The sequence below is a fragment of the Pleurodeles waltl genome, chromosome 2_2, assembly GCF_031143425.1.
Source record: "Pleurodeles waltl isolate 20211129_DDA chromosome 2_2, aPleWal1.hap1.20221129, whole genome shotgun sequence".
NCBI classification, from domain to species: Eukaryota; Metazoa; Chordata; class Amphibia; order Caudata; family Salamandridae; genus Pleurodeles; species Pleurodeles waltl.
In genome coordinates, this window is record NC_090439.1 from 1,070,385,316 (window position 1) to 1,070,412,186 (window position 26,871).

The window sequence follows — 26,871 nt, forward strand, 5'->3', positions numbered from 1 at the left end:
TGCTGATGCTATGTTTACCATTGAAAGTGTGCTGAGGCCTGCTAACCAGGCCCCAGCACCAGTGTTCTTTCCCTAACCTGTACTTTTGTATCCACAATTGGCAGACCCTGGCATCCAGATAAGTCCCTTGTAACTGGTACTTCTAGTACCAAGGGCCCTGATGCCAAGGAAGGTCTCTAAGGGCTGCAGCATGTCTTATGCCACCCTGGAGACCTCTCACTCAGCACAGACACACTGCTTACCAGCTTGTGTGTGCTAGTGAGGACAAAACGAGTAAGTCGACATGGCACTCCCCTCAGGGTGCCATGCCAGCCTCTCACTGCCTATGCAGTATAGGTAAGACACCCCTCTAGCAGGCCTTACAGCCCTAAGGCAGGGTGCACTATACCATAGGTGAGGGTACCAGTGCATGAGCATGGTACCCCTACAGTGTCTAAACAAAACCTTAGACATTGTAAGTGCAGGGTAGCCATAAGAGTATATGGTCTGGGAGTCTGTCAAACACGAACTCCACAGCACCATAATGGCTACACTGAAAACTGGGAAGTTTGGTATCAAACTTCTCAGCACAATAAATGCACACTGATGCCAGTGTACATTTTATTGTAAAATACACCACAGAGGGCACCTTAGAGGTGCCCCCTGAAACTTAACCGACTATCTGTGTAGGCTGACTAGTTTTAGCAGCCTGCCACAAACCGAGACATGTTGCTGGCCCCATGGGGAGAGTGCCTTTGTCACTCTGAGGCCAGTAACAAAGCCTGCACTGGGTGGAGATGCTAACACCTCTCCCAGGCAGGAATTGTCACACCTGGCGGTGAGCCTCAAAGGCTCACCTCCTTTGTGCCAACCCAGCAGGACACTCCAGCTAGTGGAGTTGCCCGCCCCCTCCGGCCAGGCCCCACTTTTGGCGGCAAGGCCGGAGAAAATAATGAGAATAACAAGGAGGAGTCACTGGCCAGTCAGGACAGCCCCTAAGGTGTCCTGAGCTGAGGTGACTCTAACTTTTAGAAATCCTCCATCTTGCAGATGGAGGATTCCCCCAATAGGGTTAGGATTGTGACCCCCTCCCCTTGGGAGGAGGCACAAAGAGGGTGTACCCACCCTCAGGGCTAGTAGCCATTGGCTACTAACCCCCCAGACCTAAACACGCCCTTAAATTTAGTATTTAAGGGCTACCCTGAACCCTAGAAAATTAGATTCCTGCAACAAGAAGAAGGACTGCCCAGCTGAAAACCCCTGCAGCGGAAGACCAGAAGACGACAACTGCCTTGGCTCCAGAAACTCACCGGCCTGTCTCCTGCCTTCCAAAGATCCTGCTCCAGCGACGCCTTCCGAAGGGACCAGCGACCTCGACATCCTCTGAGGACTGCCCCTGCTTCGAAAAGACAAGAAACTCCCGAGGACAGCGGACCTGCTCCAAGAAAAGCTGCAACTTTGTTTCCAGCAGCTTTAAAGAACCCTGCAAGCTCCCCGCAAGAAGCGTGAGACTTGCAACACTGCACCCGGCGACCCCGACTCGGCTGGTGGAGACCCGACACCTCAGGAGGGACCCCAGGACTACTCTGATACTGTGAGTACCAAAACCTGTCCCCCCTGAGCCCCCACAGCGCCGCCTGCAGAGGGAATCCCGAGGCTTCCCCTGACCGCGACTCTTTGAACCTAAAGTCCCGACGCCTGGGAGAGACCCTGCACCCGCAGCCCCCAGGACCTGAAGGACCGGACTTTCACTGGAGAAGTGACCCCCAGGAGTCCCTCTCCCTTGCCCAAGTGGAGGTTTCCCCGAGGAACCCCCCCCTTGCCTGCCTGCAGCGCTGAAGAGATCCCGAGATCTCTCATAGACTAACATTGCGAACCCGACGCTTGTTTCTACACTGCACCCGGCCGCCCCCGCGCCGCTGAGGGTGAAATTTCTGTGTGGACTTGTGTCCCCCCCGGTGCCCTACAAAACCCCCCTGGTCTGCCCTCCGAAGACGCGGGTACTTACCTGCCAGCAGACCGGAACCGGGGCACCCCCTTATCTCCATTCTAGCCTATGTGTTTTGGGCACCACTTTGAACTCTGCACCTGACCGGCCCTGAGCTGCTGGTGTGGTGACTTTGGGGTTGCTCTGAACCCCCAACGGTGGGCTACCTTGGACCAAGAACTGAACCCTGTAAGTGTCTTACTTACCTGGTAAAACTAATCAAAACTTACCTCCCCTAGGAACTGTGAAAATTGCACTAAGTGTCCACTTTTAAAACAGCTATTTGTCAATAACTTGAAAAGTATACATGCAATTTTGATGATTTGAAGTTCCTAAAGTACTTACCTGCAATACCTTTCGAATGAGATATTACATGTAGAATTTGAACCTGTGGTTCTTAAAATAAACTAAGAAAAGATATTTTTCTATATAAAAACCTATTGGCTGGATTTGTCTCTGAGTGTGTGTACCTCATTTATTGTCTATGTGTATGTACAACAAATGCTTAACACTACTCCTTGGGTAAGCCTACTGCTCGACCACACTACCACAAAATAGAGCATTAGTATTATCTATTTGTACCACTATTTTACCTCTAAGGGGAACCCTTGGACTCTGTGCATGCTATTCCTTACTTTGAAATAGCACATACAGAGCCAACTTCCTACATTGGTGGATCAGCGGTGGGGTACAAGACTTTGCATTTGCTGGACTACTCAGCCAATACCTGATCACACGACAAATTCCAAAATTGTCATTAGAAATTGATTTTTGCAATTTGAAAAGTTTTCTAAATTCTTAAAAGACCTGCTAGGGCCTTGTGTTAGATCCTGTTTAGCATTTCTTTTAGAGTTTAAAAAGTTTGTAAAAAGTTTGAATTAGATTCTAGAACCAGTTGTAGATTCTTAAAAAGTATTCCAACTTTTAGAAGCATAATGTCTAGCACAGATGTGAATGTGGTGGAACTCGACACCACACCTTACCTCCATCTACAGATGAGAGAGCTAAGGTCACTCTGTAAACTAAAGAAAATAGCAATGGGCTCCAAACCTACCAAAGTACAGCTCCAGGAGCTTTTGGCAGAGTTTGAAAAGGCCAACCCCTCTGAGGATGGCAACTCAGAGGATGAAGATAGTGACTTGGAGGGAAATTCCCCCCCTCCAGTCCTACTTAGGGAGAGCAGGGCTTCTCAAGCCCTGACTCCACAAATAATAGTCAGAGATGCTGGTTCCCTCACAGGAGGGACCAACAACTCTGAAATCACTGAGGATAACTCCAGTGAAGAGGACATCCAGTTAGCCAGGATGGCCAAAAGATTGGCTTTGGAAAGACAGATCCTAGCCATAGAGAGGGAAAGACAAGAGATGGGCCTAGGACCCATCAATGGTGGCAGCAACATAAATAGGGTCAGAGATTCTCCTGACATGTTGAAAATCCCCAAAGGGATTGTAACTAAATATGAAGATGGTGATGACATCACCAAATGGTTCACAGCTTTTGAGAGGGCTTGTGTAACCAGAAAAGTGAACAGATCTCACTGGGGTGCTCTCCTTTGGGAAATGTTCACAGGAAAGTGTAGGGATAGACTCCTCACACTCTCTGGACAAGATGCAGAATCTTATGACCTCATGAAGGGTACCCTGATTGAGGGCTTTGGATTCTCCACTGAGGAGTACAGGATTAGGTTCAGGGGGGCTCAAAAATCCTCGAGCCAGACCTGGGTTGACTTTGTTGACTACTCAGTGAAAACACTAGATGGTTGGATTCAAGGCAGTGGTGTAAGTAATTATGATGGGCTGTACAATTTATTTGTGAAAGAACACCTGTTAAGTAATTGTTTCAATGATAAACTGCATCAGCATCTGGTAGACCTAGGACCAATTTCTCCCCAAGAATTGGGAAAGAAGGCGGACCATTGGGTCAAGACAAGGGTGTCCAAGACTTCAACAGGGGGTGACCAAAAGAAAGGGGTCACAAAGACTCCCCAGCAGAAGGGTGATGAGACAACCAAAACTAAAAATAGTAAAGAGTCTTCTACAGGCCCCCAAAAACCTGCACAGGAGGGTGGGCCCAGAGCCTCTTCACAAAACAATGGGTACAAGGGTAAAAACTTTGATCCCAAAAAGGCCTGGTGTCATAGCTGTAAACAGCATGGACACCAAACTGGAGACAAGGCCTGTCCCAAGAAAGGTTCCACTCCAAACTCCCATCCAGGTAACACTGGTATGGCTAGTCTCCAAGTGGGATCAACAGTGTGCCCAGAGCAAATCAGGGTCCACACTGAAGCTACTCTAGTTTCTGAGGGTGGGGTGGATTTAGCCACACTAGCTGTCTGGCCGCCTAACATGCAAAAATACAGACAGCAACTCTTAATTAATGGGACTAGAATAGAGGGCCTGAGGGATACAGGTGCCAGTGTCACCATGGTGACAGAGAAACTGGTTTCCCCTGGCCAATACCTGACTGGAAAAACTTACACAGTCACCAACGCTGACAATCAGAGAAAAGTACATCCCATGGCAATGGTTACTTTAGAATGGGGAGGGGTCAATGGCCTGAAACAGGTGGTGGTCTCCTCAAATATCCCAGTGGACTGTCTGCTTGGAAATGACCTGGAGTCCTCAGCATGGGCTGAGGTAGAGCTAAAAACCCATGCAGCAATGCTGGGTATCCCTGAACTGGTGTGTGTGAAAACGAGAGCACAATGCAAGGCACAGGGTGAAAAAGTAGAGCTGGAGTCTGGAAAAATGGCCCAGCCTCCCAAGAGAACAGGAAAGTCAGTTGGGAAACCAACTGCAACACAGCAAAAGAAAGGGAACCTCTCTTCTCAGGAAGAAGTTCTGCCCTCTGAGGGAACTGAGCCGTTGGAGCTTGAACCTTATCAGGTTGAGCTCTTAGGCCCAGGGGGACCCTCAAGGGAAGAGCTGTGTAAGGGACAAGAAACCTGTCCCTCTCTTGAAGGCCTTAGGCAGCAAGCTGCTGAAGAGTCCAAAGGCAAGAAAAATGGAACACATAGGGTCTATTGGGAAGATGGGCTCCTGTACACTGAGGCCAGAGACCCCAAACCTGGTGCCACTAGGAGAGTGGTAGTGCCTCAGCTGTTCAGAGAGTTCATCCTAACATTGGCCCATGACATTCCCCTTGCTGGACATTTGGGACAAACCAAGACGTGGGAGAGGTTAGTCAACCACTTCTACTGGCCCAATATGTCCAACATGGTTAAGGAGTTTTGCCTCTCCTGCCCCACCTGTCAAGCCAGTGGTAAGACAGGTGGGCATCCAAAGGCCCCCCTCATTCCACTTCCAGTGGTGGGGGTTCCCTTTGAAAGAGTGGGTGTGGACATAGTTGGTCCACTGGAACCTCCCACAGCCTCAGGAAATATGTATATCCTGGTAGTAGTGGATCATGCTACCAGGTATCCTGAAGCTATTCCCCTTAGGTCGACTACTGCCCCTGCAGTAGCCAAGGCCCTCATTGGTATCTTTACCAGAGTGGGTTTCCCTAAGGAGGTGGTGTCTGACAGAGGTACCAACTTCATGTCAGCATACCTAAAGCACATGTGGAATGAGTGTGGAGTGACTTATAAATTCACTACACCTTACCATCCACAAACTAATGGCTTAGTTGAGAGATTCAACAAGACCTTAAAAGGCATGATCATGGGGCTCCCAGAAAAACTCAAAAGGAGATGGGATGTCCTCCTGCCATGTCTGCTTTTCACTTACAGGGAGGTACCACAGAAGGGAGTAGGGTTCTCACCCTTTGAACTTCTGTTTGGTCATCCTGTAAGGGGACCACTTGCCCTTGTTAAAGAAGGCTGGGAGAGACCTCTCCATGAGCCTAAACAGGACATAGTGGACTATGTACTTGGCCTTCGCTCTAGAATGGCAGAGTACATGGAAAAGGCAACCAAAAACCTTGAGGCCAGCCAACAGCTCCAGAAGTTTTGGTATGACCAAAAGGCTGCACTGGTTGAGTTCCAACCAGGGCAGAAAGTCTGGGTTCTGGAGCCTGTGGCTCCCAGGGCACTCCAGGACAAATGGAGTGGCCCTTACCCAGTACTAGAGAGGAAGAGTCAGGTCACCTACTTGGTGGACCTGGGCACAAGCAGGAGCCCCAAAAGGGTGATCCATGTAAACCGCCTTAAGCTCTTCCACGACAGGGCTGATGTCAATCTGTTGATGGTAACAGATGAGGATCAGGAGGCAGAGAGTGAACCTCTCCCTGATCTTCTGTCATCAGACCCAAAAGATGGTACAGTAGATGGAGTGATCTACTCAGACACCCTCTCTGGCCAACAGCAAGCTGATTGTAGGAGAGTCCTACAACAGTTTCCTGAACTCTTCTCCTTAACCCCTGGTCAGACACACCTGTGTACCCATGATGTGGACACAGGAGACAGCATGCCTGTCAAGAACAAAATCTTTAGACAATCTGACCATGTTAAAGAAAGCATCAAGGTGGAAGTCCACAAGATGCTGGAATTGGGAGTCATTGAGCGCTCTGACAGCCCCTGGGCTAGCCCAGTGGTCTTAGTCCCCAAACCTCACACCAAAGATGGAAAGAAAGAGATGAGGTTTTGTGTGGACTACAGAGGGCTCAATTCTGTCACCAAGACAGATGCCCATCCAATTCCAAGAGCTGATGAGCTCATTGATAAATTAGGTGCTGCCAAATTTCTAAGTACCTTTGACTTGACAGCAGGGTACTGGCAAATAAAAATGGCACCTGGAGCAAAAGAAAAGACAGCATTCTCCACACCTGATGGGCATTATCAGTTTACTGTTATGCCCTTTGGTTTAAAGAATGCCCCTGCCACCTTCCAAAGGTTGGTGAATCAAGTCCTTGCTGGCTTGGAGTCCTTTAGCACAGCTTATCTTGATGATATTGCTGTCTTTAGCTCCACCTGGCAGGATCACCTGGTCCACCTGAGGAAGGTTTTGAAGGCTCTGCAATCTGCAGGCCTCTCTATCAAGGCATCCAAATGCCAGATAGGGCAGGGAACTGTGGTTTACTTGGGACACCTTGTAGGTGGAGGCCAAGTTCAGCCACTCCAACCCAAGATCCAGACCATTCTGGACTGGGTAGCTCCAAAAACCCAGACTCAAGTCAGGGCATTCCTTGGCTTGACTGGGTACTACAGGAGGTTTGTGAAGGGTTATGGATCCATTGTGACAGCCCTCACTGAGCTCACCTCCAAGAAAATGCCCAAGAAAGTGAACTGGACTGTGGACTGCCAACAGGCCTTTGACACCCTGAAACAAGCAATGTGCTCAGCACCAGTTCTCAAAGCTCCAGATTATTCTAAGCAGTTCATTGTGCAGACTGATGCCTCTGAACATGGGATAGGGGCAGTTTTGTCCCAAACAAATGATGATGGCCTTGACCAGCCTGTTGCTTTCATTAGCAGGAGGTTACTCCCCAGGGAGCAGCGTTGGAGTGCCATTGAGAGGGAGGCCTTTGCTGTGGTTTGGTCCCTGAAGAAGCTGAGACCATACCTCTTTGGGACTCACTTCCTAGTTCAAACCGACCACAGACCTCTCAAATGGCTGATGCAAATGAAAGGTGAAAATCCTAAACTGTTGAGGTGGTCCATCTCCCTACAGGGAATGGACTTTATAGTGGAACACAGACCTGGGACTGCCCATGCCAATGCAGATGGCCTTTCCAGGTTCTTCCACTTAGAAAATGAAGACTCTCTTGGGAAAGGTTAGTCTCATCCTCTTTCGTTTGGGGGGGGGTTGTGTAAGGAAATGCCTCCTTGGCATGGTTGCCCCCTGACTTTTTGCCTTTGCTGATGCTATGTTTACCATTGAAAGTGTGCTGAGGCCTGCTAACCAGGCCCCAGCACCAGTGTTCTTTCCCTAACCTGTACTTTTGTATCCACAATTGGCAGACCCTGGCATCCAGATAAGTCCCTTGTAACTGGTACTTCTAGTACCAAGGGCCCTGATGCCAAGGAAGGTCTCTAAGGGCTGCAGCATGTCTTATGCCACCCTGGAGACCTCTCACTCAGCACAGACACACTGCTTACCAGCTTGTGTGTGCTAGTGAGGACAAAACGAGTAAGTCGACATGGCACTCCCCTCAGGGTGCCATGCCAGCCTCTCACTGCCTATGCAGTATAGGTAAGACACCCCTCTAGCAGGCCTTACAGCCCTAAGGCAGGGTGCACTATACCATAGGTGAGGGTACCAGTGCATGAGCATGGTACCCCTACAGTGTCTAAACAAAACCTTAGACATTGTAAGTGCAGGGTAGCCATAAGAGTATATGGTCTGGGAGTCTGTCAAACACGAACTCCACAGCACCATAATGGCTACACTGAAAACTGGGAAGTTTGGTATCAAACTTCTCAGCACAATAAATGCACACTGATGCCAGTGTACATTTTATTGTAAAATACACCACAGAGGGCACCTTAGAGGTGCCCCCTGAAACTTAACCGACTATCTGTGTAGGCTGACTAGTTTTAGCAGCCTGCCACAAACCGAGACATGTTGCTGGCCCCATGGGGAGAGTGCCTTTGTCACTCTGAGGCCAGTAACAAAGCCTGCACTGGGTGGAGATGCTAACACCTCTCCCAGGCAGGAATTGTCACACCTGGCGGTGAGCCTCAAAGGCTCACCTCCTTTGTGCCAACCCAGCAGGACACTCCAGCTAGTGGAGTTGCCCGCCCCCTCCGGCCAGGCCCCACTTTTGGCGGCAAGGCCGGAGAAAATAATGAGAATAACAAGGAGGAGTCACTGGCCAGTCAGGACAGCCCCTAAGGTGTCCTGAGCTGAGGTGACTCTAACTTTTAGAAATCCTCCATCTTGCAGATGGAGGATTCCCCCAATAGGGTTAGGATTGTGACCCCCTCCCCTTGGGAGGAGGCACAAAGAGGGTGTACCCACCCTCAGGGCTAGTAGCCATTGGCTACTAACCCCCCAGACCTAAACACGCCCTTAAATTTAGTATTTAAGGGCTACCCTGAACCCTAGAAAATTAGATTCCTGCAACAAGAAGAAGGACTGCCCAGCTGAAAACCCCTGCAGCGGAAGACCAGAAGACGACAACTGCCTTGGCTCCAGAAACTCACCGGCCTGTCTCCTGCCTTCCAAAGATCCTGCTCCAGCGACGCCTTCCGAAGGGACCAGCGACCTCGACATCCTCTGAGGACTGCCCCTGCTTCGAAAAGACAAGAAACTCCCGAGGACAGCGGACCTGCTCCAAGAAAAGCTGCAACTTTGTTTCCAGCAGCTTTAAAGAACCCTGCAAGCTCCCCGCAAGAAGCGTGAGACTTGCAACACTGCACCCGGCGACCCCGACTCGGCTGGTGGAGACCCGACACCTCAGGAGGGACCCCAGGACTACTCTGATACTGTGAGTACCAAAACCTGTCCCCCCTGAGCCCCCACAGCGCCGCCTGCAGAGGGAATCCCGAGGCTTCCCCTGACCGCGACTCTTTGAACCTAAAGTCCCGACGCCTGGGAGAGACCCTGCACCCGCAGCCCCCAGGACCTGAAGGACCGGACTTTCACTGGAGAAGTGACCCCCAGGAGTCCCTCTCCCTTGCCCAAGTGGAGGTTTCCCCGAGGAACCCCCCCCTTGCCTGCCTGCAGCGCTGAAGAGATCCCGAGATCTCTCATAGACTAACATTGCGAACCCGACGCTTGTTTCTACACTGCACCCGGCCGCCCCCGCGCCGCTGAGGGTGAAATTTCTGTGTGGACTTGTGTCCCCCCCGGTGCCCTACAAAACCCCCCTGGTCTGCCCTCCGAAGACGCGGGTACTTACCTGCCAGCAGACCGGAACCGGGGCACCCCCTTATCTCCATTCTAGCCTATGTGTTTTGGGCACCACTTTGAACTCTGCACCTGACCGGCCCTGAGCTGCTGGTGTGGTGACTTTGGGGTTGCTCTGAACCCCCAACGGTGGGCTACCTTGGACCAAGAACTGAACCCTGTAAGTGTCTTACTTACCTGGTAAAACTAATCAAAACTTACCTCCCCTAGGAACTGTGAAAATTGCACTAAGTGTCCACTTTTAAAACAGCTATTTGTCAATAACTTGAAAAGTATACATGCAATTTTGATGATTTGAAGTTCCTAAAGTACTTACCTGCAATACCTTTCGAATGAGATATTACATGTAGAATTTGAACCTGTGGTTCTTAAAATAAACTAAGAAAAGATATTTTTCTATATAAAAACCTATTGGCTGGATTTGTCTCTGAGTGTGTGTACCTCATTTATTGTCTATGTGTATGTACAACAAATGCTTAACACTACTCCTTGGGTAAGCCTACTGCTCGACCACACTACCACAAAATAGAGCATTAGTATTATCTATTTGTACCACTATTTTACCTCTAAGGGGAACCCTTGGACTCTGTGCATGCTATTCCTTACTTTGAAATAGCACATACAGAGCCAACTTCCTACAAGGTGACTCTAACTTTTAGAAATCCTCCATCTTGCAGATGGAGGATTCCCCCAATAGGATTAGGGATGTGGCCCCCTCCCCTTGGGAGGAGGCACAAAGAGGGTGTACTCACCCTCAGGGCAAGTAGCCATTGGCTACTAACCCCCCAGACCTAAACACGCCCTTAAATTTAGTATTTAAGGGCTTCCCTGAACCTAAGATTTTAGATTCCTGCAACAACAAGAAGAAGGACTGCCTAGCTGAAAACCCCTGCAGAGGAAGACCAGAAGACAACAACTGCCTTGGCTCCAGAAACTCACCGGCCTGTCTCCTGCCTTCCAAAGAACTCTGCTCCAGCGACGCCTTCCAAAGGGACCAGCGACCTCGACATCCTCTGAGGACTGCCCCTGCTTCGAAAAGACAAGAAACTCCCGAGGACAGCGGACCTGCTCCAAAAAGACTGCAACTTTATCCAAAGGAGCAGCTTTAAAGACCCCTGCAATCTCCCCGCAAGAAGCGTGAGACTTGGAACACTGCACCCGGCGACCCCGACTCGGCTGGTGGAGAACCAACACCTCAGGGAGGACCCCCGGACTACTCTACGACTGAGTACCAAAACCTGTCCCCCCTGAGCCCCCACAGCGCCGCCTGCAGAGGGAATCCCGAGGCTTCCCCTGACCGCGACTCTCTGAAACCTAAGTCCCGACGCCTGGAAAAGACCCTGCACCCGCAGCCCCCAGGACCTGAAGGACCGGACTTTCACTGCAGAAGTGACCCCCAGGAGTCCCTCTCCCTTGCCCAAGTGGAGGTTTCCCCGAGGAAGCCCCCCCTTGCCTGCCTGCAGCGCTGAAGAGATCCCTTGATCTCTCATTGACTTCCATTGCGAACCCGACGCTTGTTCTAACACTGCACCCGGCCGCCCCCGCGCCGCTGAGGGTGAAATTTCTGTGTGGGCTTGTGTCCCCCCCGGTGCCCTACAAAACCCCCCTGGTCTGCCCTCCGAAGACGCGGGTACTTACCTGCTGGGAGACTGGAACCGGGGCACACCCTTCTCTCCATTGAAGCCTATGCGTTTTGGGCACCACTTTGACCTCTGCACCTGACCGGCCCTGAGCTGCTGGTGTGGTAACTTTGGGGTTGCTCTGAACCCCCAACGGTGGGCTACCTTGGACCAAGAACTGAACCCTGTAAGTGTCTTACTTACCTGGTAAAACTAACAACAACTTACCTCCCCCAGGAACTGTGAAAATTGCACTAAGTGTCCACTTTTAAAATAGCTATTTGTGAATAACTTGAAAAGTATACATGCAATTGAAATGATTCAAAGTTCCTAATGTACTTACCTGCAATACCTTTCAAACAAGATATTACATGTTAAATTTGAACCTGTGGTTCTTAAAATAAACTAAGAAAATATATTTTTCTATAACAAAACCTATTGGCTGGATTTGTCTCTGAGTGTGTGTACCTCATTTATTGTCTATGTGTATGTACAACAAATGCTTAACACTACTCCTTGGATAAGCCTACTGCTCGACCACACTACCACAAAATAGAGCATTAGTATTATCTATTTTTACCACTATTTTACCTCTAAGGGGAACCCTTGGACTCTGTGCATGCTATTCCTTACTTTGGAATAGCACATACAGAGCCAACTTCCTACAGCCTGCTACAGAGGTGACTTACCTATGCCACAGTAAGTGGGTTGTGGTCATGGCACCCGCAGAGGGATGACATGTCCACTTTACCTTTTTCTCCCCACCAACACACACAAGCTGCAATGGCAGAGTGCATGTGTTTGGTGAGGGGTCCTGTATGGTGGCATAATACTTGCTGCTGCCCTTAGGGACCCTCCCTGGCCACAGAGCCCTTTGTATCACTGGTACCTTTCACAAGGGACTTAGCTGTGTGCCAGGGGTGTGCCAATTGGGGAAGCAATAGTACAGTTGAGGGAAAGAACGCAGGTGCTGGGGCCGGATTAGCAGGATCCCAGCACTCAGTCAGTCAAGTTAGCATCAGATATCAAAACGTGTGTGTGTGTGAGTGGGGGGTGAGTGGGGGGTAGGAAGGGGGAATTGGGAGTGACCATGCCAAAAGGGGCACTTTCCTACAAGCATGGCTATATATAATGGCAGTGATCAAATACCAAACACTGTGGAACAGCTGTCCTAGCAATTCACATAACACACTTGATTCAACTCACTGGATCACTGTGTGAATAGGGCAACATAACAAAAGGAAATACCTGAATACCAGCATGACTGCACAGGTAGAAGTCAAACTCTGATGGATGGGTGATTTTGGTGTCCACTGTAGTGCCGGCTGGAATGTTGCCACTCTTTCCAACCTATAAATATAGACATTGTGCAATTTAGTAGGAATAATTATTTTAACTTACGTTAACTGATGTGTTGAATAGAAGAATGGATCAGAGGCTGGCTGGGCAGCTGTGGTTAACAAGTGTCCACACACTGCACTTTTGGTACTACTAACCTTAATTATTGTTCATAAAGACATTTCCATACATACCTAGATAGGTGGGTAGGTAATAGAGGGACACAACGAACAAGACTGATATATAACATCTTTAGCAAAGCCCGTCTTCAAACAAAAGAATACTTTGATTATAATATATTTTAAAGTATGTGATTAAATGGGCATTAAGCAACAAACACTAAAACTAATTCTTCTAGGCATTAACCGAAAACTATATGCAATCCTAAATACTTTACAAGATAGAGTACATTTCACTTTGCAAAATCAACAACTCAAACCATCAATGCCAGTCACAGCACATGTGTCCATTACTCTATGAGCAACAGTAATAGTTCAAAAAGGTTTTAGTCTGCCACTGCAAAACTCCTGGCTTAGGTAGGTCCTGTTGAGGCATAGGGGTAGTCAACTGCAGCAACAGAGACTAGTAACTTGCTTAGTAGCTTAGTTTCAACTGAGAGAAGACAATGAGTTGATCTACAACTGACGCAAGGCCTATAAAGCATCAAAGCAATATCTCTCTCGCTCATGCAGATTTCCTTTCTGTGACCTACACTGGCAGTGTAAACTACAATCACTGTAATGACCTCCTCTGCATGTGCAAAAACAGAGCTGTTGCCCATTGATTCTTGAAGAGCTGGATATTATTCAGAGGATTCCACATATGGAGAGCATGGGGACATATGCAATCTCAGGTGTCGGAACGTTGAAGGTGCCCCTGAATACTGGCACCTCAGTTGCAACTGCATAACTGAGTTTGGGCCTGAGGAAATAGTTACCTCACAGGCTGTACGTGTCCTGCAGACCCCCAAAAAGGACTCTGAATGCCTCTAAGGGGCACTGGGGTTTGAGGAGGCCTAAAAGCCCCAGAGAAGAATGATGGCTCTATAAGGGGACTTGGGAGACACAAATGAGGTTGTAAAGGATGAATAGGCAAGTATTTGTTAAATTAGTACTAAACAAAAGAATAGCTTTAGGATCCTTAAGAACAAAAAAGATAACAAGTAAACACATCTAAAACAAAGCCATTAAGAAGGGAGGGTGAAAAGCAATACAAAATTAACAGAAAAAACTATTTACATTTTTGGTTTAAATAAGCAGTCTCTGCAAAGCATTCACACATGCAATTAAGTCAATCCAGAGGAGTACATATCTTGCGGCAAGCATTTTGTCAAATTTCATTTGCTTGTTAAAGGATAACCCTAGTATAGCAAAATGGGCCCATGTAACCCGCCTGGATTTTCTGCATTTGGAACACCTGGTTTTGGACTTTTTCTGTGGGTGAGCCTCACAATTTGTGTGTCACTCACACAGTAAACTAAGTGCATGTGTTTAGCACGAGTGTTTGTCTTTTAAGATAAGGCTGCTGCCATGCAGAAAGAGTAAAGGGCACTTTGCTTGTTACATGTGAACATGTGTACACAAGTGTGAAGACAGTTTGTGAGACTATGCACAGCCTGGTAGCTGCGTATGGTAGTCTGGCACAGAGGGGACTGTGCAGGGTTAGATAACTACCTGGGACAAGTCCTATAATATTAAGTGACACTCATAGGGAAAGTCAGTATGGTTTACTGTTTTGTCTTTAGTGACACTTTACTATACACATTTGGAGAAATCTGCCTTAGAGTGACGTTTCACTTCCCTTTGGCCTACAATGCCTAGCGAGAGATCAAACTGGGGTGAAAAGTGTGTGCCCAAGCAGATCTATATACACCTTATGGGTCATCCAGAATTGTCAAACTTCTCTGGCCCACTTTAGTACAAGAGCCAACGCCTTTTGACACCCTTCTGGGCAAAGTTAATTACCTTTCTCCCCAGCAGAGGGAACAGAGGCATTGCTAAACCAATGGAGCAATTAACAGTATTTCACTCAGCTACTGAGGAGGAAGGGGTGGAGAAGAATCTGACTTAATTAGCTGTCACACTGTACCACAGTTGGGACAGCCCAGGCTCACTGAACAAAGGAAGGAGCCCAGACCTCTGGAGCCAGCAAAGGATGGGGTTCCTCTTTGAAGTTCTGGTGGGAAAGGCCCTGGCAGTGATGTCAGCAAGGGGCGGGGCAGAGGCCCCCCCAGAGAAGATGTGACCAGTGACTCCTGGGTGGTGCCATCTTGACCTGTCCCAGGATAGTTGGGAGAGGGGTGGAGAGGTGATGCAGCACCCTAGGATTGGACACCCCACTTAAAAACTCTGGCACAATGGAAAGTGTTTTTTTTTTGGAACTTTACACTGGGACTGGACGGCGGCGGCACCATGGACAACTGGAAGGACAAACCCCCTGATGCCCAAATGGACTAAGGACTGCCTTTGTTTGACCCAAGGACTAGAGGATCTCTTTCCAGGACTAGGGGATCTCTTTCCAGGACTAGGGAAGCTGGTCCCCTTACAGCCTCTAAGGACCAGCTGGAGGAAGAACTGGACTTCAACACCCATGAAGAAGGGAAGCACAGGAGGATAAGAAAAAAGAGAAAAGATGCCTCAAGGAGTCAGTGGAACCAGTTCCCAAGCTGTTTTTTGCAAAGTGGGCCCAAGTCGCCATCTCTGGGCCCCTACTAAGGAAGAAACGGGGATGCGCAGTAATGATTTATCATGAAAGGATGCAATAGTTTATTAAAATAATTGCAAATGGTTGCCATGCTTTATTACAATGATTGCAGATAGATGATGGTTACTGAGTCAGTGATAAAGGGATGCATTAGGACATATGATTCTATTCAAGTGTGTTCATGCTTGACTTAGGCTGACACCTTTCGATATGATTTGTGACGTACTGTATGGGGGTTCGTCTGGGGGAGAGGGAGGTATTGGTGGGGTCATAACCCTTTTGGGTCCAAATGTAATGTCAAAGGTATTTCCATCAGCCTTGCATATATAGCTGTAAATTAGTGTATAATATTAAGTAGTATGTGTGTAATACGGAAAATGTTACTTGCCCAGTAAGCATCAGTTTGTGGCATTTAGTACTCTATATTCACATGCTTAGCATAATCTCGTCATCTAGTGTTGGGCTTGGAAGTGTGCAAGTTGCTTTTCCTCAAAGTAAGTCTTTCGAGTCATGGGGTAGAGTGACTCCTCCCTCTAGCTGGGAATGCACATGGGCATCGACTCCATAGTTAGATTGTTTCCCGCAAAGCAGGTGAGGATATAATGCGAAGTATAGCACAATACAGTAAGATGCTCAAGCTAAATGAATGTGTGATTATTTATAGAAGTAACTGTAACCGACATAGGTATCCGGGTAGGAGGGTGGGCGCATGTGAACATACATCACTACATGCCACGTACAGATGCTACTGGATGAGTAACATTTTCAGTTCGAGGCAGGTGAGACTGTAGATACACATGCTTAGGATAGGCTGAAAAGCAGTCGTCCTCAATAAGCGGTGGCTAACCTGCGGGGGTTACAGTTGTTTGAAATAGTATACGTGGAACTGCTTGGCCAACACTGGCCAGCACATCCGTACTTTAATCTTTGGTAAATGTATGTGGCGTAGACCATGTAGTGCCTTACATATGCCAGCTATAGGAATATTTTCTAGGAAGGCCACTGAGGCTACTTTTTATCAGCGGAGTGAGCTCTAGGAGGGATAGGTCCTTATATAGCATGTTTGAATGTATTTAACACTCCAACGTGCAATGTCTGATTTAGAGATGGTGTAAGGAAATGCCTCCTTGGCATGGTTACCCCCTGACTTTTTGCCTTTGCTGATGCTATGTTTTGAATTGAAAGTGTGCTGAGGCCTGCTAACCAGGCCCCAGCACCAGTGTTCTTTCCCTAACCTGTACTTTTGATTCCACAATTGGCACACCCTGGCATCCAGATAAGTCCCTTGTAACTGGTACCTCTGGTACCAAGGGCCCTGATGCCAGGGAAGGTCTCTAAGGGCTGCAGCATGTATTATGCCACCCTGAAGACCCTCACTCAGCACAGACACACTGCTTACCAGCTTGTGTGTGCTAGTGAGAACAAAATGAGTAAGTCAACATGGCACTCCCCTCAGGGTGCCATGCCAGCCTCTCACTGCCTATGCAGTATAGGTAAGACACCCCTCTAGCAGGCCTTACAGCCCTAAGGCAGGGTGCACTATACCATAGGTGAGGGTACCAGTGCATGAGCACTATGCCCCCCTACAGTGTCTAAGCAAAACCTTAGACATTGTAAGTGCAGGGTAGCCATAAGAGTATATGGTCTGGGAGTCTGTTTTACACGAACTCCACAGCACCATAATGGCTACACTGAAAACTGGGAAGTTTGGTATCAAACTTCTCAGCACAATAAATGCACACTGATGCCAGTGTACATTTTATTGTAAAATACACCACAGAGGGCACCTTAGAGGTGCCCCCTGAAACTTAACCGACTATCTGTGTAGGCTGACTGGTTCCAGCAGCCTGCCACACTAGAGACATGTTGCTGGCCCCATGGGGAGAGTGCCTTTGTCACTCTGAGGCCAGTAACAAAGCCTGCACTGGGTGGAGATGCTAACACTTCCCCCAGGCAGGAGCTGTAACACCTGGCGGTGAGCCTCAAAGGCTCACCCCTTTGTCACAGCACCGCAGGACACTCCAGCTTAGTGGAGTTGCCCGCCCCCTCCGGCCACGGGCCCCACTTTTGGCGGCAAGGCTGGAGGAAACAAAGAAAGCAACAAGGAGGAGTCACTGGCCAGTCAGGACAGCCCCTAAGGTGTCCTGAGCTGAAGTGACTCTAACTTTTAGAAATCCTCCATCTTGCAGATGGAGGATTCCCCCAATAGGATTAGGGATGTGACCCCCTCCCCTTGGGAGGAGGCACAAAGAGGGTGTACTCACCCTCAGGGCTAGTAGCCATTGGCTACTAACCCCCCAGACCTAAACACGCCCTTAAATTTAGTATTTAAGGGCTCTCCCTGAACCTAGAAACTGGATTCCTGCAACTACAAGAAGAAGGACTGCCGAGCTGACAAACCCCTGCAGAGGAAGACCAGAAGACACCAACTGCCTTGGCCCCAGACTTACCGGCCTGTCTCCTGCCTTCCAAAGAACCCTGCTCCAGCGACGCTTTCCAAGGGACCAGCGACCTCTGAATCCTCCGAGGACTGCCCTGCTTCGAAAAAGACAAGAAACTCCAGAGGACAGCGGCACTGCTCCAAAAGAACTGCAACTTTTGTTACAAAGAGCAGATTTAAAGACCCCTGCAACTCCCCGCAAGAAGCGTGAGACTTGCAACACTGCACCCGGCGACCCCGACTCGACTGGTGGAGAACAACCAACTCAGGGAGGACCCTCCGGCAACTCTACGACTGTGAGTAACCAAAGTTGTCCCCCCTGAGCCCCCACAGCGACGCCTGCAGAGGGAATCCCCAGGCTCCCCCTGACCGCGACTGTCTGAACTCCATTTCCCAACGGCTGGAAAAGACCCTGCACCCGCAGCCCCCAGCCCCTAAAGAAACGGAACTTCTGTGCAGGAGTGACCCCCAGGAGGCCCTCTCCCTTGCCCAGGTGGTGGCTACCCCGAGGAGCCCCCCCCCTTTGCCTGCATCGCTGAAGAGACCCCTTGGTCTCCCATTGAAAACTGAAGGAAACCCGACGCGTGTTTGCACACTGCACCCGGCCGCCCCCGCGTTGCTGAGGGTGTAACTTCTGTGCTACTTTGTGTACCCCCCGGTGCCCTACAAAACCCCCCTGGTCTGCCCTCCGAAGACGCGGGTACTTACCTGCTGGCAGACTGGAACCGGGGCACCCCCTTCTCTCCATTATAGCCTATGTGTTTTGGGCACCTCTTTGACCTTTGCACCTGACCGGCCCTGAGCTGCTGGTGTGATAACTTTGGGGTTGCTCTGAACCCCCAACGGTGGGCTACCTTGGACCAAAAACTGAAACCTGTAAGTGCCTTACTTACCTGTTGAAACTAACAATAACTTACCTCCCCCAGGAACTGTGAAAATTGCACTGTGTCCACTTTTAAAACAGCTTATTGTGTTTTATGTGAAAAGTATACATGCTAAAGTAATGATTCAAAGTTCCTAGAGTACTTACCTGCAATACCTTTCAAAAGAGCTATTACATGTAAAATTTGAACCTATGGTTCTTAAAATAAACTAAGAAAATATATTTTTCTATAACAAAACCTATTGGCTGGATTTGTCTCTGAGTGTGTGTACCTCATTTATTGTCTATGTGTATGTACAACAAATGCTTAACACTACTCCTTGGATAAGCCTACTGCTCGACCACACTACCACAAGATAGAGCATTAGTATTATCTCTTTTTACCACTATTTTACCTCTAAGGGGAACCCTTGGACTCTGTGCATGCTATTCCTTACTTTGAAATAGCACATACAGAGCCAACTTCCTACAGATGGCCTTTCCTTTCTGTGGTTTTGAAAAAGCAACAAAGAGTTGTTGTGCTTTTCTAAATGACGGTGTTCTATCAATATAATATATCTAGGGTGTGTGGAGCCCTTTTCTCAACTGATTCAGGCTGTGGAAAAATACTGGCAATTCGATAGATTAAGGCTGAATTGATACACCACCTTTGGAAGAAATGTAGGATTGGTACATAGTACCACCCTATCTCTATGTAGCTGGAAGAAGGGTTCTTCTAAAATTGATGCCTGAAGCTCCCTGACAAGTCTGAGTGAAGTGATGGCAACTAGGAAGTAAAGTAACTGGAAGAGACAGGAGTGGAGGGACTCAGATGGAGGGCCCATAAATCTTGTCAGTACAAGAGATTCCAAGTAGGGGCAGGTGGCACCCGAGGAGGAATGACTCCTAACAAGGCTTTAATGACCAGAATCCTGAATAGAGAAGTGTGTTGTCTGTTTTGTAGTTATATGGCCACTGCCACTAGATATAGCCTTATAGATGTAAAAGCTAGACCAGTACTATGTAATGGAATAGATAACAGATAATGTCTTTTACAATGGGTTTTAAAGGATGAATTTGTTTGTAATGACAGTAGTGGATAAATCTTTTCTACTTTACAGCATAACAAGCATGAGTAGTTAGTCTGCGTGCTTCTTTAAGGGTATCCATACAGGGTTGTACTAAGTTTAAATACCCAAACTCTAGGACTTCAGAAGCCAGATCGCAAAGGTGAGGGATCTGGAGTCTGAGTGTCTGATTTCTCCTTAGTTCTGCTTGAGAAGGTCCTGCCTGTTCACGGTATCTCGTGGGGACAGCTGAAAGTTCTAGGATTATGGTGAATCATGGTCGCTGGGCCTATGTAGGATCTACCAGGATGTCTGCCTAAGTTTGCAAACCACAAGCTTAGGCACTGGGAGAGGTGGAGAAGTGTTGAGTAAATATCCCTGACCAACTCATCCAAAGTGTGCTGCTCTTGGACTGTGGGCGTGGGAACCTAGAGGTGAAGTTTGGACATTTTGCATTTTCTGATGTGGTGAAAATGTCTATTTCTGGGAGACCCCAACGCTGGAAGTATGGGAGAAGGACTTGCTGGTGGAACTCCCATTTGTGGACTTGCTGACACCTCTTACTGAGGAGATCTGCAAAGTTATTGTCTGTTCCCAGGCAGGTGTTCTGCTAACAGGTGAATGTTGTATCGGAGAAGCCATTTCCAAATGGTCTGGACTAAGTTAGGTAACTGAGGGGATCTGGTGCGTCCCTGCTTTTGGAGATAGTACATGGCAGTCATGTTGTCTGTTTTGATCAAGACTACCTTTCCAATGTGGAGGGGAAGGAAGGCTTTGAGTGCTGGATGAACAGCTAACAATTCCAGGGGATTGCTATGGAGATGTTTCAGGTTGGGTGTCAAGTGTCCCTGGACAGTGAGATTTTGGTAATGCGCTTCCCTGCTGGTAAAGGAGGCATTTGTTCTTATGGTCCTCTGCAGAACTGGGTCCAGGAAAGGAAGTAGATTGTTAGTGTTCAACCATTACAGAGAGTGGCAAGCTTGAAGGACGACCAACACTACAACCTCCAATTGACTGCTTGCGACCACTGGTGCGCTAAACGCTATTGCAACGGACCCATGTGGAGTCTGGCATGAGGTTTTATGGTTATGCATGAAGCCATCATACCCAGGACATGCATGAATGTCCTCACTTTTATTTGCTGATGAGGCTGTAACAGAGGATTAAGCTTCTGAAGACTGAATCCAAGTGGCATTGGGGTGGGCTATCCCTCTTTATAATTCAAGGATGCTAGGTAGGGATTTATTTGGAGAGGTTGAAGATGGGATTTGGCTGCACTAACTGTAAATCCTAATTGATGATGTTTATGGTGGCTTAAGTCTGTTGGAAGCACTGTTGACAAGTAGCACTGATGAGCCAATCATCTGAATATGGAAAAACATGTATGTGTTGCTTGCACATTAGGACAGCTACTGCTTAGAGACATTTGGTGAAAACCCTGGGGGCAGCTGTGACCCCCGAATGGATGCACCTTGAATAGTAAATGGTGGTTGCTTATCACAAACCTGAGGTATAAGCTATGCACCGGGTGAATAGGAATGTGAAATAGGTGTCCTTCAGGTCAAATGTTGCCATGAAGTCTCCTTGTTGTAGTAAAGGGATGACTTCTTGAAGAGTGACCATGTGAAAGTGCTCTGAGAGGATATAATGGTTTAGGGTCCACAACTGGTCTCAAGGACCCGTCCTTTTTGGGAATAAGAAAGTAGATTGATAAGACTCCTGTGCCTTGCTAGTGTGTTGGCACTGATTCTATTACCCCTTTTTTCAGAAGTGTCTGAACTTCCTCCTTGGAAGTGTGTAAATGAGCTCCAGACAATAACCATATTGGATAATATCCAACACCCACTGGCCAGAGGTGATGTTCCGCCAGGTGCAAAAGAGCCCTTGTAGTCGCCCCTGATAGGTGTTGTGTATTGGTGGTTACAGCGTGGTTGGCAAGTCGGGGTTTGGTGTATGTGGAGGAGGGTTTGGTGAAACCACTGTTGCCTTTGCCCCTAGAATAACTGCCCCTATAGGATCCCCTTTAGTAACTCCTGGGCACAGTGGTCTGTGGCTGGGGACGTTAGTAAGAGGTGCATGGATTTTTGGGGGTGGATTTTGACCCCACATGATAGGGAGAGAGGTGAAAGAAGCCATGTTGTAATTTTGTTTGCAATGCTCACATAGCTTGGGCCGGCTCATTGTCTTTTTTATTTTCTCGAGTAGAGTGTCTACTTGAGGGCCAAAGAGGTGTTGGCTATCAAAAGGAAGTATGAGGATGTTTTGTTGCACTTCAGATTTGAAGCCTGAAACCAGGGGTGCCATCTTGGTACACTACAATTAATGCCTCTTGCTGCTGTCTCGGTTGCAACAAGGGCGCAGTGAATGTATGTGTTTGCCATTTATTCACCCTCTGAGGCAATCTCATATGCCCTTTTTATATTCCTCAGGGAGATGTTGGAGGAGTCCCTCCATTTCGATCCTATGAAGTCTGGCGCAGCAGGAGAGCAGGCCAAAGGAGTTGGAAATTCTCCACTGGTTGGCAGACTGAGCAGCCAGCCTCTTCCCCGCTGTCTAGTGTGGGAGGGGCTCACCAGATGTTTGCCCTTTTTCCTGCTGTGGCGAACACCACAGAGTTAGGAGGGAGCTGGCCTCCGTAGGAAAGTCCCATCTTTCTGGCATGGTTACCCCCACCTTTAGCCTGATGTCAGTTTTCTTAGACTGTTTTCACTGGGATCCTTCTAATAAGGACCCCAGTGATCATGCCCTCTCCTCTAAATTTGGTTGCCTTGGTAATAATAACACCCTATAATTGGCATACTGGTGTGTTTCTGCAAGTCCCTAGTATATGGTATTTAGGCACCCAGGATACTGGTACACCCAGGGTTTCCCAAGGGCTGCTGCATGTATTATGCCACTCATGGGAACCCAAGCAAACTGTCTGCAGGCCTGCCATTTGCAGCCCGCGTGACAAAATGCATGCACCCTTTCCCTGCTGGTCACTACATCAGGCCACTGTAAGTCACCCCTATGGTAGGCCCTTTAAGCCCAAAGGGTAGGGTGCAGGTCCCTGTGGGTGGGCACCCCTGCATGAGTAGAGGTGCCCCTACAAACTCTAGTTCCATTTCCCTGGACTTCGTAAGTGCAGGGAAGCCATTTTAACTATGTACTGGCCCAGCTACATAATGGTAACTCCAAACCTGGGCATGTTTGGTATCAAACATGTTGCAATCATCCCCATGCACTTTGGGGGTTCCTTAGAGTATCCCCCAGTTCAGCTCCTAACAGTCTTCCAGGGTCTGCAGCCCGCACTGCTGCAGCCCCCCATACACGATTCTGCCCTCCTGCTGCTTGACCAGCATGAGCAGGGGACAGCACAACAAAGTATTTTCTGTGAGAGAGGGGTGCAACCTCCTCTCCTTTGAAAACAGGTATTACTGGGCTGGGGATGGGTAGCCTCCCCGCACCACCAGACTGCTTTAAAGGGCACATTTGGTGCCCTCCTTGCATAATCCAGATTGCACCAGTCCAGGGACCACTGGTCCCTGCTCTGGCATGAAACATTCAAAGGAGAGGTGTAGGAAGTTGGCTCTGTATGCACTATTTCAAAGTAAGGAATAGTATGCACAGAGTCCAAGGGTTCCCCTTAGAGGTAAGATAGTGGCAAAAAGAGATAATACTAATGCTCTATTTTGTGGTAGTGTGGTCGAGCAGTAGGCTTATCAAAGGAGTAGTGTTAAGCATTTGTTGTACATACACACAGGCAATACATGAGGAACACACACTCAGAGACAAATCCAGCCAATAGGTTTTGTTATAGAAAAATATATTTTCTTAGTTTATTTTAAGAACCACAGGTTCAAATTCTACATGTAATATCTCATTTGAAAGGTATTGCAGGTAAGTACTTTAGGAACTTTAAATCATTACATTAGCATGTATACTTTTTTCATAAAACACAATAAGCTGTTTTAAAAGTGGACACAGTGTAATTTTCACAGTTCCTGGGGGAGGTAAAGTAATGTTAAGTTTCACAGGTAAGTAAGTCACTTACAGGTTTCAGTTCTTGGTCCAAGGTAGCCCACCGTTGGGGGTTCAGAGCAACCCCAAAGTTATCACACCAGCAGCTCAGGGCCGGTCAGGTGCAAAGGTCAAAGAGGTGCCCAAAACACATAGGCTTCAATGGAGAGAAGGGGGTGCCCCGGTTCCAGTCTGCCAGCAGGTAAGTACCCGCGTCTTCGGAGGGCAGACCAGGGGGGTTTTGTAGGGCACCGGGGGGGGGGGGGGACACAGGTCAGCACAAAAAGTACACCCTCAGCAGAGCGGGGGCGGCCGGGTGCAGTGTGCAAACACGCGTCGGGTTTTCAATGGTTTCCTATGAGAGATCAAGGGATCTCTTCAGCGATGCAGGCAGGCAAGGGGGGGGGGGCTCCTCGGGGTAGCCACCACCTGGGCAAGGGAGAGGGCCTTCTGGGGGTCACTCCTGCACAGGAGTTCCGTTCCTTTAGGTGCTGGGGGCTGCGGGTGCAGGGTCTTTTCCAGCCGTCGGGAAATGAAGTTCAGGCAGTCGCGGTCAGGGGGAGCCTCAGGATTCCCTCTGCAGGCGTCGCTGTGGGGGCTCAGGGGGGACAACTTTGGTTACTCACAGTCGTAGAGTCGCCGGAGGGTCCTCCCTGAGGTGTTGGTTCTCCACCAGTCGAGTCGGGGTCGCCGGGTGCAGTGTTGCAAGTCTCACGCTTCTTGCGGGGAGTTGCAGGGGTCTTTAAATCTGCTCCTTGAAACAAAGTTGCAGTTGTTTTGGAGCAGTGCCGCTGTCCTCGGGAGTTTCTTGTCTTTCTTGAAGCAGGGCAGTCCTCAGAGGATTCAGAGGTCGCTGGTCCCTTGGAAAGCGTCGCTGGAGCAGGTTTCTTTGGAAGGCAGGAGACAGGCCGGTAAGTCTGGGGCCAAAGCAGTTGGTGTCTTCTGTTCTTCCTCTGCAGGGGTTTTTCAGCTCAGCAGTCCTCTTCTTCTTGTAGTTTCAGGAATCTCAATTCTTAGGTTCAGGGGAGCCTTAGGGGCTGTCCTGACTGGCCAGTGACTCCTCCTTGTTATTCTCATTATTTCTCCTGGACTTGCCGCCAAAAGTGGGGGCTGTGTCCAGGGGGCGGGCATCTCCACTAGCTGGAGTGCCCTGGGGCATTGTAACACGAAGCTTGAGCCTTTGAAGCTCACTGCTAGGTGTTACAGTTCCTGCAGGGGGGAGGTGTGAAGCACCTCCACCCAGAGCAGGCTTTGTTTCTGTCCTCAGAGAGCACAAAGGCTCTCACCGCATGAGGTCAGACACTCGTCTCTCAGCAGCAGGCTGGCACAGACCAGTCAGTCCTGCACTGAACAATTGGGTAAAATACAGGGGGTATCTCTAAGATGCCCTCTGTGTGCATTTTTTAATAAATCCAACACTGGCATCAGTGTGGGTTTATTATTCTGAGAAGTTTGATACCAAACTTCCCAGTATTCAGTGTAGCCATTATGGAGCTGTGGAGTTCGTTTTTGACAGACTCCCAGACCATATACTCTTATGGCTACTGTAAAGAAATGGCTCCCTGTTGCAGTCCCCCCCCACTTTTTGCCTGATACTGATGCTGACTTGACTGAGAAGTGTGCTGGGACCCTGCTAACCAGGCCCCAGCACCAGTGTTCCTTCACCTAAACTGTACCATTGTATCCACAATTGGCACACCCTGGCATTCAGATAAGTCCCTTGTAACTGGTACTTCTAGTACCAAGGGCCCTGATGCCAAGGAAGGTCTCTAAGGGCTGCAGCATGTCTTATGCCACCCTAGAGACCCCTCACTCAGCACAGACACACTGCTTACAAGCCTGTGTGTGCTAAGTGAGAACAAAATGAGTAAGTCGACATGGCACTCCCCTCAGGGTGCCATGCCAGCCTCTCACTGCCTATGCAGTATAGGTAAGACACCCCTCTAGCAGGCCTTACAGCCCTAAGGCAGGGTGCACTATACCATAGGTGAGGGTACCAGTGCATGAGCACTGTGCCCCTACAGTGTCTAAACAAAACCTTAGACATTGTAAGTGCAGGGTAGCCATAAGAGTATATGGTCTGGGAGTTTGTCAAACACGAACTCCACAGCACCATAATGGCTACACTGAAAACTGGGAAGTTTGGTATCAAACTTCTCAGCACAATAAATGCACACTGATGCCAGTGTACATTTTATTGTAAAATACACCACAGAGGGCACCTTAGAGGTGCCCCCTGAAACTTAACCGACTGTCTGTGTAGGCTGACTAGTTCCAGCAGCCTGCCACACCAGAGACATGTTGCTGGCCCCATGGGGAGAGTGCCTTTGTCACTCTGAGGCCAGTAACAAAGCCTGCACTGGGTGGAGATGCTAACACCTCCCCCAGGCAGGAGCTGTAACACCTGGCGGTGAGCCTCAAAGGCTCACCCCTTTGTCACAGCCCAGCAGGGCACTCCAGCTTAGTGGAGTTGCCCGCCCCCTCCGGCCACGGCCCCCACTTTTGGCGGCAAGGCTGGAGGGAACAAAGAAAGCAACAAGGAGGAGTCACTGGCCAGTCAGGACAGCCCCTAAGGTGTCCTGAGCTGAAGTGACTCTAACTTTTAGAAATCCTCCATCTTGCAGATGGAGGATTCCCCCAATAGGGTTAGGATTGTGACCCCCTCCCCTTGGGAGGAGGCACAAAGAGGGTGTACCCACCCTCAGGGCTAGTAGCCATTGGCTACTAACCCCCCAGACCTAAACACGCCCTTAAATTTAGTATTTAAGGGCTACCCTGAACCCTAGAAAATTAGATTCCTGCAACTACAAGAAGAAGGACTGCCTAGCTGAAAAACCCCTGCAGAGGAAGACCAGAAGACGACAACTGCCTTGGCTCCAGAAACTCACCGGCCTGTCTCCTGCCTTCCAAAGATCCTGCTCCAGCGACGCCTTCCAAAGGGACCAGCGACCTCGACATCCTCTGAGGACTGCCCCTGCTTCGAAAAGACAAGAAACTCCCGAGGACAGCGGACCTGCTCCAAAGAAAAGCTGCAACTTTGTTTCCAGCAGCTTTAAAGAACCCTGCAAGCTCCCCGCAAAAGGCGTGAGA

At 48.9% G+C, this 26,871-nt stretch overlaps 1 protein-coding gene across 4 annotated transcripts in view; it reads right to left on the reverse strand.

The window, feature by feature from the left end:
• AGO2 (argonaute RISC catalytic component 2) overlaps positions 1-26,871 on the reverse strand; it is a 517,474-nt gene that overhangs the window by 87,205 nt on the left and 403,398 nt on the right. For all 4 annotated transcript variants that reach the window (XM_069220804.1, XM_069220806.1, XM_069220805.1 and 1 more), the window contains exon 17: positions 12,621-12,722. In XM_069220804.1, the coding sequence (XP_069076905.1) occupies positions 12,621-12,722 (102 nt within the window). The remainder of the gene's footprint in view (positions 1-12,620; positions 12,723-26,871) is intronic.